Here is a 19,419-nt window from a genome sequence, read left to right as displayed (position 1 = left end):
TCCCAAACATCCTCAATGGGTGACATTTCTGATGAGTATGCAGGCCATGGAAGAACTGGGTTATTTTCAGCTTCCAGGAATTGCATACAGATCTTTGTGACAAGTGGCTGTACATTATCATGTTAAAACATGACGTGATAAATGGCACGACATAGCCATAGATAAAATGCAATTGTGTTCGTTGTACGTGGCTTATGCCTGCCCATACCATAATCCCACCGACACTATGGGGCACTGTTCACAACGTTGACATCAGCAAACCACACGCCCACGAGGCCATACACACTGTCTGCCATCTGCAGGTACAGTTGAAACCGGGATTCATCTGTGAAGAGCACACTTCTCCAGCATGTCAGTCGCCATCGAAGGTGAGCAATTTCCCACTAAGTCGGTTACGACGCCAAACTGCAGTCAGGTCAAGACCCTGGTGAGGACGATGAGCAAGCAGATGAGCTTCCCTGAGATGTTATCTGACAGTTTGTTCAGAAATTCTTCAGTTGTGCAAACCCACAGTTTTATCAGTTCTCCGGGTGACTGATCTCAGATGATTCCGCAGGTGAAGAAGCCAGATGTGGATGTCCTGGACTGGCGTCGTTACACATGGTCTGCGGTTGTGAGGCCGGTTGGACGAACAGCCAAATTCTCTAAAACGATGAAGGCAGTTTATGGCAGAGAAATAAACATGAATTTATCTGGCAACAGCTCCAATGGACATTCCTGCAGTCAGCATACCAAATGCACACTCCCTCAAAACTTGAGACGTGTGGTAGTGTTGTTTGACATAAGTGCACATTTTAGAGTGGCCTTTTATTGTCCCCCAGCACAAGGTGCACCTGTGTACTGATAAAGCTTTTTAATTAGCTTCTCGATATTCCACACCTGTCAGGTGGATGGATTATCTTGGCAAATGAGAAATGCTCACTAACAGGGATGTAAACAAATTTCTGCACTAAATTTGAGAGAAAAAAGATGTTTGTGCACATTTAACATTTCTGTGATGTTTCATTTCAGCTCATGAAACCAACACTTTACATGTTGTGTTTATATTTTTGTTCAGTATAGCTATCTTATACTTATTAAGTTAATGGTCTAAATTGTGCTTAATGTTCTGCAGTTGTGCATTGGTTTGCTCATTTAATAGCTAGTTAGCAATCTAGCTAAGTGGTTAGTTACTTCCAAAATCAAGCTTAGCAACAGCAAGGCTCTTGATCAGTATCCCCTCATGGATCAAGAGCCTTGCTGTCTAATATTTGTTTTGTGCATGCATCAAACTATGAGTAGCATTTTTGAGTTACTTGTGTAACTTTATGAACTGGGGAGTCTGTCCTGCAAATACTTTAAGTCAGACTGTATAAAATGCTTGCAATGCGCTCGTTAGAATTTAGTTAGCATTCTCTATGGGATTTTAAATATACATGTTAGCAATGCTAACTTTTGGATAACAGAAGATCTGTGGGGTTTGAAAATAGTGCCCCTTGTGTTCAGTGCCAGTACTACCAAATATCCTGGTATGGCAATCTGGATACTGCCCAAGCCCAAACCCAATTCAACATGTTTCTATGGGCTATAGTAATAAAGGCAATTCTATATTTTATCAAAATATTATTTCATTTAAAAAAAAGTATACTTAAACAGGTTCTAAAATTCTAAATCAGATAGTCATACCTTGGATCATTAGGCTATCTTAAAACAATTCCATATGTTAGCTTAGTAGAACCCCCCCACCCCACAGCTTAGACTGAGGTTCTCTACAGACCTGTGTATGAAACTGCACTAGCCATGAACATTGTGAAGGCATAAAATGCTACTGAATGTATAGCCAACTACAACAGCGTAATAATTCAATATTGGCATTTACATGTAAAATGACAGATGAAATGAGGTTGCTAAGACACGTGGGTGAACAGCTATTAATTCTAAACTTTCAATATTTATATAAAATCGTATATGTGCTTTTTTTTTTTTTTACCAAAGGGTGTGCAATGTGTCCTCCTCTCCATTGAGCAATACAAAATTGGTTTGAAGTGCCTTGGTCATGTGATCAAGGAGCAATTGAATTGTGAGAATTGTTTTAATTAAATTATATATTTTTTTATAGAATAATTTTATGACAAAGCCAACGGATGTGCAAACACAGCTCTCTTTGTAAAGAATAATGGACAACTGAAAATATGTTGCTAAGTCATGTGGTTGAAGAGCTATTGACATTTCAATATTGTGATCATGTACTTTGTCGACGGTCCCTAACTGGTTGCATTGATGGTGAGCCACGCTGCCTACACCGTTACCATATGATTAGAAAAAAATAAGACCTGTGCAATGTTGTACAACGTTTGCCTTCGTAAACAGCTTAACCTGAGGTATGTACCTCAAGTCGTTAACGAGCTATTGAATTTGAAGGTCCGAATGTCTGGCTAATATCGAATCTCAAACCCACGGTCTCCCAACGCCATAGCCTATGCATGCACGTGACAGCGAATGTCAAAAACATCATTACGGAAACAAGGTTAACTAAATTCCAATGTAACAACATAATACGCAAGTCAAGTCAACCAGATACATACCGATAATTAAACAGGCTATGTCAAGCAGAATAAAAAGAATCCCTCTCGCCTCGAACATGATTGCGGCTTCTTCTCCTCAGCTCGTGGACGCAGATAAGAAAAAACACTCGCACGAGTCAATTGCTCCTCGGACGTGTCGTTGTCGTATCCTTGAAAGCGCAGAAACCAAGCCTATCAGTAAACCGCAGATATCATTAGACTAAAACTACACTTCTACCTAAAAATATTATTAAAAACCGTCAGCCTACCATTGGAAGGCTACCCTAATGGCGACAGATAGCCCAGTCGCCGTAATGTGACACGAAATGCAGAGCCGATCTTCCCCTTGGAATTACCCAATTATAGTGTGCATCGAAATTCTAATCAAAGCTAAATTAGACGGTCTCTGCCGTCTCATTCAAAATCGCTTGGCCGCCGGCGTAAACTATTCGGTGGAGTTCTGTACCGGACTGCACACCAAGCCATGGGCACAGTGGGGTTTCATGATAGCAGCTGACGAGGATCAACAGAAGAGCCTATCGCCTGCTTGCCAGCACAATATGAGAACACCGGTCACGTCCCCTTTCGGTACCTACTCTAATAATCTGTCCCATTGCTGCGTTACTTTTCTCAGTTACTGTAGCAATGTTATTATGGTCCTTTAATAACTCATTGAGGAAAAGGCACACAGATATCTGGAAGAAAATACTACACAGGCTGTTTAATAGAGCCAGCTAACTAAACTTGTAGTAATCATGGCTGAGTACCAACCAGGCACGCAGGGCATGTGCCCAGGGGCCCTGACCTCCAGAGGGCCCCCATTGATTTTGTTAGTCATTCTCACTCGATACCATTATTAGGGTACTAGGGGTAACCCCCCCCATGTTATTCACATTAAGACCACATGTTGTCACCAAATTATTTTCCCAACAATTTCCCTGGCTGCTGCTGCTCTTGCTCAACTATTTTGTGGTAAGTTGATCTAACTATTGTAAACATTGAAAAAGTTGTAGCTATATTCCAATGAAGTTAGATTTATATATATATATATATTAATATACAAGTAGGAAATCCTTAAGATAAATAATCCACTTGTTTAGAGAGAAAAATATAGATCATTTTTGAGTAAAGTAACGTTAGTAATATGTTGGATGGGTGTGTTGGGGAAATTCGCCCCCAACACTAGGGGAAATCTGGCCCTTGGGGGCTAGTTACCTCCTTATGGTTATGAATGTTTCTACCTGTCATTTAGACATTTAGTCAGTGCTAGTTTATGCTAACCTGCTACCTAGCAACCTCACTAGCAGTAAATGCTAGTTAGCATAATCTGCTAGCAGTGCTAGCTAGCAACTTTACTACAAGATCATCTGAGGTAAAATACATAAAACAATATAATATAACTTAATTGCAGTTTAAAATGTTTCCACTAGTGACTGATAGCTTTACTGATAGCTGATCTTACCTTATAGCCTTTTAGCTATTTTACACAGCATTTTATATCATATAGCTAGATATCTAGCTACGTTTTTAAGAGAGAGCTTTTAAATTGGCACCTCTCCCCCTATGGGTTAATAATACTTTGAGTCAGGTGGTTTGAAAGAAACTGACTTGTGTTGAGGTACACAGTCCTGTGTGTGGTAGTTAGGGTTAGGGGCCATCTGTTAGATTTGTGGTCGGGGGCTTAGGTTAAGGGTCAGTTGCTTACAGTTACTAATATAATTTCATGTTTTTATTTTCAGAAAAGAACATACAGGAAGAAGACAGACCATGGAAGCTGTGTCTCGGGGGTGACACAGCATCCCCTGAAGGCAATAGACGTTAAAGGGCCGTGCCAGGGTGTTCAACATTCCACCAAGAACCCTATGGCACCACAGAGGAAAGGAGGTGAACAACCCAGGCTTCAGCCAAATGGGTGGGGCATCAGTCTTCTCTTTCGCGTCTGAAAGTGACCTCGTCAATCGCATCATGGGACGTGAGAAGACTCGCCTTTGATCTGACAGAGAGGATGGGAATCGAGCACAGGTTAATCAAAGGAAAGGGGTATGCATGGGTGGCTTGGTTCAGTTGCTTCATGAAGCGCAACCCTCAACTGGCAGTTTGAGTATCGCAAGCAACCAGTCTTGCGAGGGCCGTTGGAAGGGTGAGTGACTCAGGCTGAGTCGACAGTACCATCTTTGTCGACTGGCTCCACGACTTCATCCACAGTGTTGGTTGCACCCCTGAGGAACCCCACATCATCATCCTCAATGGGCACCACTCCCATAAGACCCTGGAGGCTGTTCTGACAGCAAGAGGCCAGGGTCTAATTCTCATCATTCTGCCACCCCACTGAAGCCACAAAATGCAGCCGTTAGACTGTACCGTTTTCAAGGGTCTGATGGCCTTTTACAACAGGGCAGCAGATCAGTGGATGGCGATGCATCCTGGGAAAAGGATATGTATATACCAAATGGCTAGACTCTTCACAAAGATCTATAACAAGGTGGCCAGTGTGGAGAGAGGAGTGGAGGGCTTCTGGGCCAGTGGGCTGTGGCCTTTGGAGAAGGACTTCTTCACAGAGGCAGACTTCATGGTCGCTGAGGAGGAGGAGGAGGAGCCTGAGCCCATTGCCAGTAAGATAAAATGATCTACATTAACGAAAACTAGCAGAAGAAACATCTACTTGGTAGAAAGTGTTTATTGTACTTACACCGATCTATTGTTATGGTCGTTTATTTTCAATGCAAAGAATCCATTCAACCACAGTGCTCTACCGCTGCCACCGAAGCAGCTACCAGCTCTACCACCGCCACCTCTACCACCACCATCACTAACTCTACCTACACCGCCACCAGCTCTAACGCCAAAACCTCTACCTCCACCACATCTACCTCTGCCACAACCTCCACCGTGCAGCCTACCCTTGCTCCAAATGTTGGTAATATATATTTGTTAGGGAATATATATTTGCATATAGTGATTAGCAGTGTTTATTGTACCAATACTCATGTGTTCCTGTTGTTTTTGCTTAAACCAACAACCAACAGCTGCAGCAGTTCTATTGGAGTTGTGGCTGAGGCTCCAGGAGGCGAGGCAGAGGAAGAGGAAGGCAGAGTCTGCAGCTGTACTGACAGCCTCACCTTACAAATGTTTGCTGGTGGAAAATGCTCGACAGAAACATCAACAAGAAGAAAAGAGAGAGAGTAAGAAAACAAATCAGGTTCTTCTTCCAAAAAAATTGTCTCAAAGAAGGTTGGTGCAACACAACAAGCCACATCAGCCACCAAAGAAGGGGGTGCGGAGAGTCTTTTCTGTGAGGTGCTGGTTTCAGTCACAGGTGGGGACTGGATGAGGTGTGAGCACTGCAGGAGGTGGCTCATGGGTTGTGCAATAGCAGAGCAAAAGAGATGCAACATCAATGTTACACTGAATTAGTTAACTTATGATTTATTGTTATTAAATGTTATATTCCAATGTTATTTCATGTTATTAGTTATATTCCATTCCAATATTATATTCCAATTAATATATTTATTTTTAATGAATTTTAAAAAAGCTATTGAAAACCTTTTGCACCTGAATGTCAATTTAAAGACTGCAGGGATTTAAAATCTTGCATTATTCCAATACTATTTAGTGAAATTGTACATAATGGATTGTAAGGAAAAGAAGCAACAATGAAAGAACAAAGAAAATGAATGTGCAGGTGAGTTAAAAAGAGGGACTTTACATCACATCTCATAGTGCAGATATTAATAGTGACATGTGCAACACAATTTACACCAATATTTTTTTTTAATCATTAAAATACGACAGCTAGATTTAGCTTTTAAGTATTACTTACTAAATCATTTCTAAATAAAACTGATTAAATGGATTTTAACACACTTGTGTGAAACTCTATTCCATAATCTTCTACTCGGGGGCAGTTACCCCGGTACTTAAAAAACACCCATATCTAAAAACAACATTTCATGAAATAACTAAAAAAGTGTAAACTGTAGCCATTTATTTAACTTTATATTTTATTTGCCTTAGCATGACCTTCATAGGTTAAATGCACATACCAAACATCAGCAATTCAACATTGTTCTTAGGGGGTGCTAGTTACCCCCTAGTACCCTAACTTGGCATGGATCATTCCACCAATTCTGAGCCTTTTGTGAAGTGTAAATTCGCCTCATTTTAACATTTGGTCATAAAAAGAGCACATGATCAACTTGACTATCATAAGTGCCTATTAAGTACCAAATAAAGTAAGAGGGTTGAATGTAACAGGGTTGACAATTTCTTCTTAAATCAACCATACATCTCCTTGTGACAGGGTGAATCGAAGCATGTTGTGTGCTAAAGGGAGTGGCAAGCTTCACCCCAAAAAATGAAATTATTAAAACATTTCTAGTCTGTCTATCTGCATACACGCAGACTCAGCATCATTCAAATAACGGAGTTTGATACACCTGGTATTGGATATGACTGACAATAAATGTGCTAAATGAGGGACAAATGTAAATTAATCACATTAAATACAGTGCATTAGGAAAGTATTCAGACCCATTCACTTTTTTCCACATTTTGTTACGCTTTTGATTTGATTGGAGTCCACCAGTGGTAAATTCAATTGATTGGACATGATTTGGAAAAGGCACATACCTGCCTATTTAAGGTCCCACAGTTGACAGTACATACGGTGGTTCCTCCTTTAAAAGTTGCGTCATACTGCAGCACACCTTGCGTGCTGCCGCAGCATTCTGTGGCACGTCATTTAATTGTCAGACATTTTTTTCTGTTACTTTAAGTTATTGCTAGTTTGACCACCAGAGTGCTTATTTGAGAAGCATTTGATAGTATTCTGTATTAACATTACCAGAGAATTTAAAACCTTTTTTGTAGTAACATAGTATATGGGATTAATTTTTAAGAAATTTGGCTTAATTCATTTGATTAATATTATGGTGTTTCTATTCAGAGAAAAACAAAACCCTCAGGGTTTCCGTTAGGATGGCATGGAAAATATGGCACTGTACAACGCGATGGTCGGGAATAGGCTACAGGATTGGAGGATTCTAAAATGTTTGCCTTCATTAGACAACTTTTTTCCAATATTTCTGTAAATCAGTGATATTTATTCCCATAGTAATTTGTTATGGATCCATAACTAAATCAACATCTGCATTTTGAAAGAGTATTTTTTCATGATTCTTTTTTTAATGAAATGTGTATTTGTTTATTAGGCTACTGTGCAGTCTACAATACATACTGTAGTAAACATGGAAAGGTGCCTAATTCCTTACATAAGGGAGAGCAGGCCATGTCTGTACTACAGAATGCAGGGCACGCGGGAGACCGGTGTTATTTCATAGTTGTGATGTCTTCACTATTATTCAACAATGTAGTAAATAGTAAAAAAAAAACTGAAATGAGTAGCTGTGTTCAAACTTTTGAATGGTACTTGCTTAATTCATTTGATTCATATTATGTTTTTTCTATTCCAAGAAAAACAAAAAACCCTCTTGGTTTCCCTCAGGATGGAATGGAAAATATGGCACTGTACAACGTGACAGTCGGCAGTACAGTACTGGGCTATTTAGCTAAAGACTCCCCGCAGGGCACGAGGAAGGAGTAGGCTGTCCTTGTAAATAAGAATTTGTTCATAACTGACTTGCCTAGTTAAATAAAGGTTACACTAAGAGCATAACATTTCTGCACCCTAATTTTCTAATTATTGTCTAACTAATACCCAAACAGAGATGAAGTGAAAATAAAAATCTCATTGATTTATCAAGACCAGTCTTGCCACAGAGCAGCGCGAAACCATGCTAAAATAGTTGTAGGCTTTTCTCTCTAATTACAGTCAGAAGAGAGTTGAAGAAACTTGCGTAGACTTATGGAAAGGCTCGGTGAAAAATTTTATATATATTTAATAAATGTTATATATATTATATATTTAATAAATGTTATATATATTATATATTTAATAAATGTTATATTATATATTTAATAAATGTTATATATATTATATATTTAATAAATGTTATATATATTATATTTTTTTTTAAATGATCAGAACATTAACCATGTGTGCTCGCTTGTTTTGTACTGTTCTGTAGTATTGACGCAATAATTTTTCTGTGAGAATATCTAAGGGGCTTTTATATTTTTATATAATTCTAAATTAATTAATAATAATGATAATCGCTTTGTTTAAAAATGAATTATATTTTGGAGATTTCGTTTTTATTTAACCTAGAGTGAGCGAGAAAAAGGCCATTCTTGAACATGGGGTGAGGCATTCTCTCTATTTTCTAAATAAAGCCAGTTTGTTATTTTGAATTATTTATTTCTGGAGAAACCTAACTTGATTATTTTGCAGACATTCAGTCAACACATATCTAAAGAATATCATGAAATATTTGAAGATGTTCATTTCTTCATGCTTGTCTCAGGGCAGTGCGAAACGGTGCTGAAATAGACAGCCCAGCGGGAAGGCTATGTATTCTGTGCCCATTCATGGTATCTCTCTTCGATTACACATCCTTGGAATAGCAGAACAGCATAACGGTCCGGGCGGCCCTTGCTGTGCCTGGTGAGCAGTTGGTCAAGTTGTCAGAAGAGAAATGGAAATGTCAAGGTGAACCGAAGACCTGACAAACCCGCCACGTATGTTGACTCTGCCTGTCGGAGGTGGAATTCCAGAGCTCACAGGTGTGCCTGACATGGATTGTGACTCCATCTCGTATCTCGTTCCTCGCCCTTTTCAACACGTGAGTGAGTCAATGATTCTAGTGATTGGTCTGACAAACAAAGGACTTTGTGTCCTGCAGGCCCAAACATGAATCAAAGCTGGCGAGACATTCAATAACGTCATCTTCACAGGCAAATCAACCGTGGCCCTTGAACAATTTGCTCAAAATTGCTACAGAAAAAAAGGAAGAATATCAAGAAGATGAACAAAAGCATAAAGATGTTGATGAAGAAATGCTGTTTTCAGTTAAAAATGTAACACTTTAGAATACTTAAGCATCGAATACATTGCAAAGTTGAGCTATTTTCACAACAGTAGTCGGGCTATAAAACATCTATTGTCCTGCTAATAGGAAACATTTGCATGATGGGATACATTCTAGACTCCTATAATGTCCTCTTGTTGTTTGTAAAGTCAGATTAAAATGAAGATTATTGTTGAAATGAATTGCTCGACTGGTGTAGGTTTTTTCCATCTGTTGGTGTGCAAAACCTGCGTAACAAGTTAGCTATATTTTCAGCACCAGCCACTGTTCACCTCCTATTGATTGCGCTGCGGTTGCTGGCAGTTGTTTTTTAAATTGAAGCTTTATTTAACTAGGCAAGTTAGGTAAGAACAAATTCTTACTTACAATGAAGGCCTACCCCGGCCAAACCCGGATGACATTGGGCCAATTGTGCGCCGCCCTATGGCACTCCTAATCACGGTCGGATGTGATACAGCCTGAATTCGAACCAGGGACTGTAGTAAAAGCCTCTTGCACCGAGATGCAGTGCCTTAGACCGCTGCACCACTCGGGAGCCATGATATATATATATATATATATATTTTTTTTTCTCCAGAACATTAACCTTGTGTAGGTAGATACGTGTGTAAGTAGATAGCCCATCTATCTATTAGCTCGGCTATTAGGTCATTCTTTAGTAAAGGTTGAATAATCTATTGTTCAGCTAATAGCCCATCCTGCTACGCTTGTGAAAAACTAATAATACTACTTTTTTCCCTTTCCACGTTAAAGATTCCAATTGATAAAGTGTTTTTAGCCACAATCGGCCTCAACCCCAATTAATACATTTGGGGAGGGAGGGTTCACACCTAGGTCAAGTTGGGGAGGGGGGTTCACACCTAGCTCGGGTTGGGGAGGGGGGTTCACACCTAGGGTTGGGGAGGGGGTTCACACCTAGGTCAAGTTGGGGAGGGGGGTTCACACCTAGCTCAGGTTGGGGAGGGGGTTCACACCTAGCTCAGGTTGGGGAGGGGGTTCACACCTAGCTCAGGTTGGGGAGGGGGGTTCACACCTAGCTCAGGTTGGGGAGGGAGGGTTCACACCTAGCTCAGCTGTTAGACAATTCTTTAGTAAAGGTTGAATAGTCTATTGTTCAGCTAATAGCCCATCCTGCTACGCTTGTGAAAAACTAATAATAATACACTGCTCAAAAAATAAAGGGAACACTAAAATAACACATCTTAGATCTAAATTAATGAAATATTCTTATTAAATACTTTGTCCTTTACATAGTTGAATGTGCTGACAACAAAATCACACAACAATTATCAATGGAAATCAAATTTATCAACCCATGGAGGTCTGGATTTGGAGTCACACTCAAAATTAAAGTGGAAAACCACACTACAGGCTGATCCAACTTTGATGTAATATCCTTAAAACGAGTCAAAATGAGGCTCAGTAGTGTGTGTGGCCTCCACGTGCCTGTATGACCTCCCTACAACGCCTGGGCATGCTCCTGATGAGGTGGCGGATGCTCTCCTGAGGGATCTCCTCCCAGACCTGAACTAAAGCATCCACGAACTCCTGGAGAGTCTGTGGTGCAACGTGGCGTTGGTGGATGGAGCGAGACATAATGTCCCAGATGTGCTCAATTGGATTCAGGTCTGGGGAACGGGCGGGCCAGTCCATAGCATCAATGCCTTCCTCTTGCAGGAACTGCTGACACACTCCAGCCACATGAGGTCTAGCATTGTCTTGCATTAGGAGGAACCCAGGGCCAACCGCACCAGCATATGGTCTCACAAGGGGTCTGAGGATCTCATCTCGGTACCTAATGGCAGTCAGGCTACCTCTGGCGAGCACATGGAGGGCTGTGCGGCCACCCAAAGAAATGCCACCCCACACCATGACTGACCCACCGCCAAATCGGCAATGCTGGTGGATGTTGCAGGCAGCAGAACGTTCTCCACGGCGTCTCCAGACTCTGTCACGTCTGTCACATGTGCTCAGTGTGAACCTGCTTTCATCTGTGAAGAGCACAGGGCGCCAGTGGCGAATTTGCCAATCTTGGTGTTCTCTGGCAAATGCCAAACGTCCTGCACGGTGTTGGGCTATAAGCACAACCCCCATCTGTGGATGTCGGGCCCTCATACCACCCTCATGGAGTCTGTTTCTGACCGTTTGAGCAGACACATACACATTTGTGGCCTGCTGGAGGTCATTTTGCAGGGCTATGGCAGTGCTCCTCATGCTCCTCCTTGCACAAAGGCGGAGGTAGCGGTCCTGCTTCTGGGTTGTTGCCCTCCTACGGCCTCCTCCACGTCTCCTGATGTACTGGCCTGTCTCCTGGTAGCGCCTCCATGCTCTGGACACTACGCTGACAGACACAGCAAACCTTCTTGCCACAGTCCCATCCTGGCTGAGCTGCACTACCTGAGCCTCTTGTGTGGGTTGTAGACTCCGTCTCATGCTACCACGAGAGTGAAAGCACCGCCAGCATTCAAAAGTGACCAAAACATCAGCCAGGAAGCATAGGAACTGAGAAGTGGTCTGTGGTCACCACCTGCAGAACCACTCCTTTATTGGGGGTGTCTTGCTAATTGCCTATAATTTCCACCTGTTGTCTATTCCATTTGCACAACAGCATGTGAAATTTATTGTCAATCAGTGTTGCTTCCTAAGTGGACAGTTTGATTTCACAGAAGTGTGATTGACATGGAGTTACATTGTGTTGTTTAAGTGTTACCTTTATTTTTTTGAGCAGTGTACTTTTTCCCCTTTCCACTTGTTAAAGATTCCAATTAATAAAGTGTTTTTAGCCACAATCGGCCCCAACCCTAACCTAGAACATTTGGGCACAGTCGATAGCGTGCTAGACTTCGGGCTAGAATGTTGAGGGTTCGAAACCTGCTTCCTGCTTGTTTCATTACATTAATATGCCGGTCTCAGAGCAAATAGCCTGGATTATTACTCCCATCTCGTTCCTGCTCTCTTCCACGCATCGTTCAGCACGCTTGTGGGCGTGCTGGCAGGATGTACTGTTTTTTATTCTGTATATATGAATTACAAATCAATCATGTTTCTAGTCTTTTGCATAGTTACAATGTGTAATCATTGACGTCCCAGGAGCAGGAGTGGTAAACACTGTTGAAGTGTATAATTGTAATACATACATGCAGACACAGCATCATTCAAATAATGGAGTTTGATACACTTGGTATTGGATATGACTGAAAAAAAAAATGGCTAAATAGTGATTTTTGTAAATTAACTTTATGACATAAAAATATGCATAATCGTTTGTCTCTACATTAACTAACATATTCTTCGCAATTGTATTTATTTTTGCTTGACTCGCTATGACGTTATAAATACTTACATCTGCTTCCCTGTAATGTTTTGTCAGCCATCTTGGCTGAAGAAAGTCACCAGGGACGGGTGGTTCGAGTCAAATTCGTCATTGGAACCACTCGATATGATTGGTCATATAAAAACCTTGGGACCCAAATGCATAATGAGTGCTCTAGCTCCCCCTTGTGGTGGTCTGGAGCAATGAAGCCATGACACTGGGTACCTCTAAGTCCTGCGGTGTCAACTTTTAAAGGAGGAATCGCTGTTTCAGAGCAAAAAGCCATGAGGTCGAAGGAATTGTTTGTAAGGCTCCAAGACAGGATTGTGTCCAGGCACAGATCTGGGGAAGGGTACCAAAACATTTCTGCAGCATTGAAGATCTCCAAGAACACAGTGGAACCAGATGGTCACTCTGACAGAACTGCAGAGTTACTCTGTGGAGAAGGGAGAACCTTCCAGAAGGACAACCATCATCAGAAGGACAACCAATCAGGCCTTTATGGTAGAGTGGCCAGACGGAAGCCACTCCTCAGTAAAAAAGCACATGACAGTCTGCTTGGAATTTGCCAAAAGGCACCTAAAGGACTCTCAGACCACAATCAGAAACACAATTATCTGGTCTGATAAAACCAAGATTGAAATATTTGGCCTGAATGCCAAGCCTAACGTCTGGAGGAAACCTGGCACCATCCCTACAGTGCATCAGGTGAAGTTTTGGAACAGGCGTGAGCCAACACATGGAGTAATGAGTAGGATTAGCTGGGAAGATCTCAATTGCATATCCCTCACGTCCTCTCCTCGTCTCCTTCTCAAAATACATTGGATGAGAAATCCAGAGCTCCTCTGGCTTTCTCATCCAATGTGTTTTGAGAAGGATAGAGTATGCAATTGGGATTTTCCCTGTGTTTTATAAAACCCAACAGTTCTCAAACATTGTACCTAGAGAGCTACCGTCCTATAGGATTTCAATCCAATCCAACCCAACCCCTAATCAAGCTCACTTGTTGGAGTGAAAACCTACTAGACGGTTGCTCTTCAGGAACATGTTTGTAACTAATGCTGAGTGACGTGTGAATGGCATTGTAACTGTGTAATTGTTGTTTAAAATAACAAATTCTTTATAAAAATTTAAAAAATGAAATACAATGTTGTTTCTTGAAAATATTATTTGTACAAGACGCTATGAGCCTCCTCAACTTCCTGGAATCCAATGTAGCTGCTGTTGGGGTCAGGGTAGTTAGATGTAATTGTTAGTAGCCGTCGTTGGCCTCAACCTAGATGTTCTCCAATCCAGCGTCCACTCCAGGGTGATCCGATAAGAGACCAGTCTGTATTGCCTAGATAGACAGAAAATAAATAGGCTTAGGCCTATACAACATGAAATAAAACAGGCTCAGGGATCATTCATTCATTGATAAGCTGTATAGATGATGGCTCAACACATTTACATGTCTGTAATTGAGCAGACGCTCTTATCCAGAGTGACTAACAGGAGCAGTTAGGATTAAGTGCCTTGCTCATGGGCACATAAACAGACTTGGCACCACACACCCTCGCCACTGAATAGCAGGTAAGTGATTGCTTTGCAATGCTTGCATTTAGCCACTGATTCCTTCCAAACCACTCATTGTTGAATTTGCGATTTCCAACTTGTGTAATGTTTAGGTCCAATGGCCGATGATCACCGATACGTTTTATCTATAATTTCTCTTCATATGACAAGGATTTGCCAGTAGATTGTCGACTTGATCCATGATGTTGACTGCTAGCTTGCTAGCTAAGATTTTGAAAGTATGATGTTGACATGATCAGTCCAATCAAAGCTACTGTAGATACAGTGGGGCAGAAAAAGTATTTAGTCAGCCACCAATTGTGCAAGTTCTCCCACTTAAAAAGATGAGAGAGGCCTGTAATGTTCATCATAGGTACACTTCAACTATGACAGACAAAATTAGGAAAAAAAATCCAGAAAATCACATTGTAGGATTTGTAATGAATTTATTTGCAAATTATACCTTCAAAATGAACGTCAGTCAATACAGAAAATTACAGGGACCTTGACAGTTTCTTCAAGTGCAGTCGTAAAAACCAGGCGCATAGTAGGTGAACCGAGGATCTCCGCATGTCTCATGTCAAAGCAAGTGCATTTCCACGCACGTTCACTCTCCTCGGCGACTTTCCTCGGTTACCTTTGACCTTGTTCAAAAGACGGTGGAGAGAGGATGCAGGAGGTGAGGAAATCGAATTGATAAAAGAACATTATATATTGTAATCGGATGTTACAGGATGCACTGAAGATCAGTCTCAGGTTGCAAATGCCCTACAGTGTCTGAAATCATAGCCTTTCCAACAGAGTATAAATTATACTGTGACATTAGGGGGAGCCTCTATTGGGTGTACAGTGCCATGAAAAAGTATTTTCCCCCTTTCAAATGTTCTCTACTTTTGCATATTTTTTTATACTGAATGATATCAGGTCTTCAAACAAAACCTAATATTAGATAAAGGGAACAAATGAAAAAATAATACAACAATTACATACTTATTTAATTTATTTCATAAACAAAGTCCCTGTGTGAAAAAGTAATTGCCCCCTTACACTCAATAACTGGTTGTGCCGTAGTTGTTGATCAGTCTCCCACGTCATTGTGGAGGAATTTTGGCCCACTCTTCCAGGCAGAACTGCTTTAACTCAGCGACGTTTGTGGGTTTTCAAGCACGAACTGCTCGTTTCAAGTCGTGCCACAACATGTCAATTGGGATTAGGTCTGGACTTTGACTAGGCCATTCCAAAACTTCAAATGAACACATTTTTTGTTGTTGTTGCCATTTCCATGTAGACTTGATTGTGTGTTTTGGATCGTTGTCTTGCTGCTTGACCCAGCTGCACTTCAGCTTCAGCTCACAGACGGATGGCCTGACATTCTTCTGTAGAATTATCTGATACAGAGCAGAATTCATGGTTCCTTCTATTAAGGCAAGTCGTCCAGGTCTTGCGACAGAAAAGCATCCCCAAACCATCACACTACCACCACCATGCTTGACCATTGGTATAAGGTTCTTACTGTGGATGCAGTGTTTGATTTCTGCCAGGCATAATGGGACCCATGTCGTCCAAAAAGTTATACTTTAGACTCATCTGTCCATAGAACATTCTTTCAAGAGTCTTGATGATAATCCAGGTGCTTCCAGGTCCTTTTTGGAAAACTTGAGTCAACTTTTTGGACGAGATGGGTCCCACTATGTCTGGTGAAAACCAAACACTGCATTCCACAGTAAGAACCTTAAACCAACGGTCAAGCATGGTGGTGGTAGTGTTATGGCGGGAAATTACTTTTTCACACAGGGGAATTGTGTGTTGCATATCTTTGTTAATTAAATAAACAAAATAAGTATATACATTTTTTTGTTTATTTGTAAACTCAGGTTACTTTTATCTAATATTAGGTTTTGGTTGAAGATCTGATAACATTCAGTATCAAAAATATGCAAAAATAGAGTCATCAGAACGGGGGCTAATAATTTTTTCTTTATGGGCCTAATAGGAAAGAAGTCATTTAATGGTAAAAAAAAATGTATTAGGCTGATTGTCAAACAAATCACTTCAAAAAGTAGGCTACTCCAAAATAATTCCAATATCCAAACAGTGCACTGTGCACGCACCAACTGATGAATTGAAAGAGACATCTGTTACAAAAGTGTAATGACATTCAGCGATTTTCATTAGGCCTCCTACAGCGGTGTGTATTTATATGTGTCAAGGGAAGCCATGCTTTCCCCAACAATGTGAACAATAATAATAAATGAAACCATTGTAAATAATGTTTCATAATTTTCCTTCAATTCGCAAGTGGCTGAATCTATCTCAGCGGAGAAAGCATACAGTATGAGAGAGCGAAACAGCGCCCCTCTGGCTCAGCATGTGTAACGTTTCATACTTTTTTTTGGACAGACCCCATCAGATACATGAGCTACGGAGGAGAGCTGTGTCGCTCGATAGGATGCATTCTCCGGTGAGATTGATGCATCTTGCTGTCCGCACGCGTTCTGGTCAAATTATCAATATTTAGAGACCCCCCCAAGTTGGACTTTTGTTGCCTTTAGATGAGCTCATGTCTCTTTCAGGGGACATTAACGACCCCTGGCTCACCCCATAATTCAGACACCCCTCTCCACAACAGTTGATCAATTTCATAGCCAACATACAGTATCTGTTCATAGGTTTTTGGCACTTTGGTTCCTCGACTGGGATGCAATGCTTCCATCTAGAGGTGTACTACTGAACACAATGTAATGATGAGACTACCATCTTGTGTACATCACTACACAATACCACAGAGTCTTTTTTTATAGACATTTCGCAGGCTGCACCACAGGTGAGTAGAGAATAAAGCATAGCGTAGAGTTACAGTAGAGTAGATTACAGACTACTGCAGTTTTTACATACTGGAGTCCAATCAAATCTGTGAAGAAGCATCAAGACCAGAATATAATTTTATTTCTTCATTTCAAACTATTACAAGGGTCTCAAAATGAGTACACACATTTATTTCAAATGTAGACACTTCAAACGGAACAATTAAGACACAAAAAATGGGCATGAATTGAGAATCAATCAAGAGCTTCATCAGGAAAGTTATATTTATTATTAACAGATAGACGTATCCTTTCACGAAACAATACAACGTAAAACAATTAAAAAGGTGCATCCTCCTGACTCTTTTTACAGGTTTTGGTCATCCGACACAAATTTAGGTTCAAATTCTTCCATGTGAAGCAACCCAAGTGCTTTCTTGAAAACAAAAGACCTGGGAATTAAATCAAATTTCTCAATATTTATTTTAAGACGAATAAGTGAGCTCGTTATTAAAGGCATAAAATCATTGTCACTCGCTGTGAATGTCAAGCCTGTGAGAATGTATTTATCTATAGTTTATACATCTCCGAAGAAATACTCTCAGTAGAAATCCATCAGGATTAACGTCAAAACAATTTGCCACGTTCAAATATCAGACCCTCTTTCCATATTAACATTCCATTTCAGATTGTCTTCAATTGCACTTTCATACAGGCCTTTTCCTGGTCTTATAGTGCTCTGTAGACATGGAAGCATTATACTACCACTAAACTTAATTTGGCTCATGTAGACTTGTGTCAAGCCACCGCCATTTCAGCTTCTAAGAAAGAATAGGCAAATGAGTGATGTAACTAACAATTGTTAATATTAAATAAGAATTTTTGGAGGAAGGCTTTTTCTTTTTCCAACAAAAGTTGTGTGAAATTCATTCTATAATTTTATCACTGGATAACTTAATTATGCAACAGAAGTGTAATACATCTATTCTAAAATATATTATTTGCACAATGTTAGCCCATACTCAAAACAAAGGACACTGTACCCATATTTTCTCTCAGGACCATATAATCTTCGTCATACATGTACTGTAGCTTCATTCTCAAACTGCGAACCAAAATACTGCCCAGTGTAAAAAAATATTCTATATTTATTTTGTCCCTTCAAACAAGACAAAACTGCACTGTTTTGTTTCTTGATGATGAAAAACCACATAAAAGCACATGCAGGCAGGATTAATGAAACTCGTGAAAAAGCAGAGCACCATAATGATTCTGTGGAGCTTGAGAAATAATGAATGTCTAACAGTGTCCGTGTCCCTCCTTTGTTGTTGTCATTGGCTCGCTAAATAAGCATCACTAACACCTGTTTTCATTTATTGATTGACCATCTGTCTGAGTGTATTGTCATGTAACCAGGTTACATGACTTGAGCTTCAGTGTCCACATTCCCTTCACTGTCATGCTGTTTTCCTCCTGTCCACAAGGTGGCTCTAGTAAGACACAGGGAAATCTTGTTCCAGTCTTCCTCCAGCCTCCTTCAAGAAACCAGCAATGCCACATCATGATTCTTAAAACCAGCTGTCAGTCAGTCAACATGAGGCACATGATTTTAGACCAAAACACAGAGGAGCAGTCAATACAAGTATTTCTGATGGCCATATAAACTGTCGTCTTCACAGTGCTTGCACTTCTTCAAGTAACGGCAGGTGTCTTAGGTGTCTTTTGTTGTGCCCTTTTTGGCACAACAAAAGGGAGGATATATTGGAGTGACTTTCCTCTATAGTGAGTCATCACTGTTCATAACAGAAGATCTCTGTTTTGTTGTTGTTCCCCCCCTCACTGTCTCTGACTGTCATACTGTCATGCCCTCCTCCCGTAGTCTAGATTCCTGTGTGATTCCCCTCATGTCTTTTTGGCAATGGACCGCTGGGGTTTCTGCTTACGCAGGTGTGCCTCGATCTCGTGTCGGAAGAAGAGCATGCCCAGCTGGCCGTGTGAGGCCTCGTTCATGGCCTTGGACTGCATGCACATCCTGTACTGCTCCGGGGGCAGCTCGTCAGCACAGCGCTTCTCGTGCCATAGGTGGAAGAGGCCCCGCGATGGGGACCGGACCACCAGCAGGTTGCTGTGCAGGTACTTCCTGTAAAGGTGAACATCCTCACCACCCCAACCTTTGATGTCCACGTCAAAACCACCTGGAAGGAGGGACAACATGA

The 19,419-nt window shown here is 40.9% G+C and overlaps 2 protein-coding genes across 11 annotated transcripts in view; both read right to left on the bottom strand.

Moving 5' to 3' along the window:
• LOC112219678 (phospholipid phosphatase 1) overlaps positions 1 to 3,069 on the bottom strand; it is a 36,624-nt gene extending 33,555 nt beyond the window's left edge. The window contains exon 1 of one of the 2 annotated variants that reach the window (XM_024381155.2): positions 2,565 to 3,069. In XM_024381155.2, coding sequence (XP_024236923.1) covers positions 2,565 to 2,622 — 58 coding nt within the window. In that variant the 5' untranslated portion in view covers positions 2,623 to 3,069. The remainder of the gene's footprint in view (positions 1 to 2,564) is intronic. The other variant, XM_024381156.2, reaches the window with a different exon arrangement.
• Positions 3,070 to 17,313: 14,244 nt separating this feature from the next.
• LOC112219676 (chondroitin sulfate N-acetylgalactosaminyltransferase 1) overlaps positions 17,314 to 19,419 on the bottom strand; it is a 42,643-nt gene continuing 40,537 nt past the window's right edge. For all 9 annotated transcript variants that reach the window (XM_024381153.2, XM_024381145.2, XM_024381144.2 and 6 more), the window contains one exon: positions 17,314 to 19,398. In XM_024381153.2, coding sequence (XP_024236921.1) covers positions 19,210 to 19,398 — 189 coding nt within the window. In that variant the 3' untranslated portion in view covers positions 17,314 to 19,209. The remainder of the gene's footprint in view (positions 19,399 to 19,419) is intronic.

Source organism: Oncorhynchus tshawytscha, linkage group LG20 (assembly GCF_018296145.1).
Source record: "Oncorhynchus tshawytscha isolate Ot180627B linkage group LG20, Otsh_v2.0, whole genome shotgun sequence".
Taxonomy (NCBI): Eukaryota; Metazoa; Chordata; class Actinopteri; order Salmoniformes; family Salmonidae; genus Oncorhynchus; species Oncorhynchus tshawytscha.
This window is presented reverse-complemented; position numbering and strand designations above follow the sequence as displayed.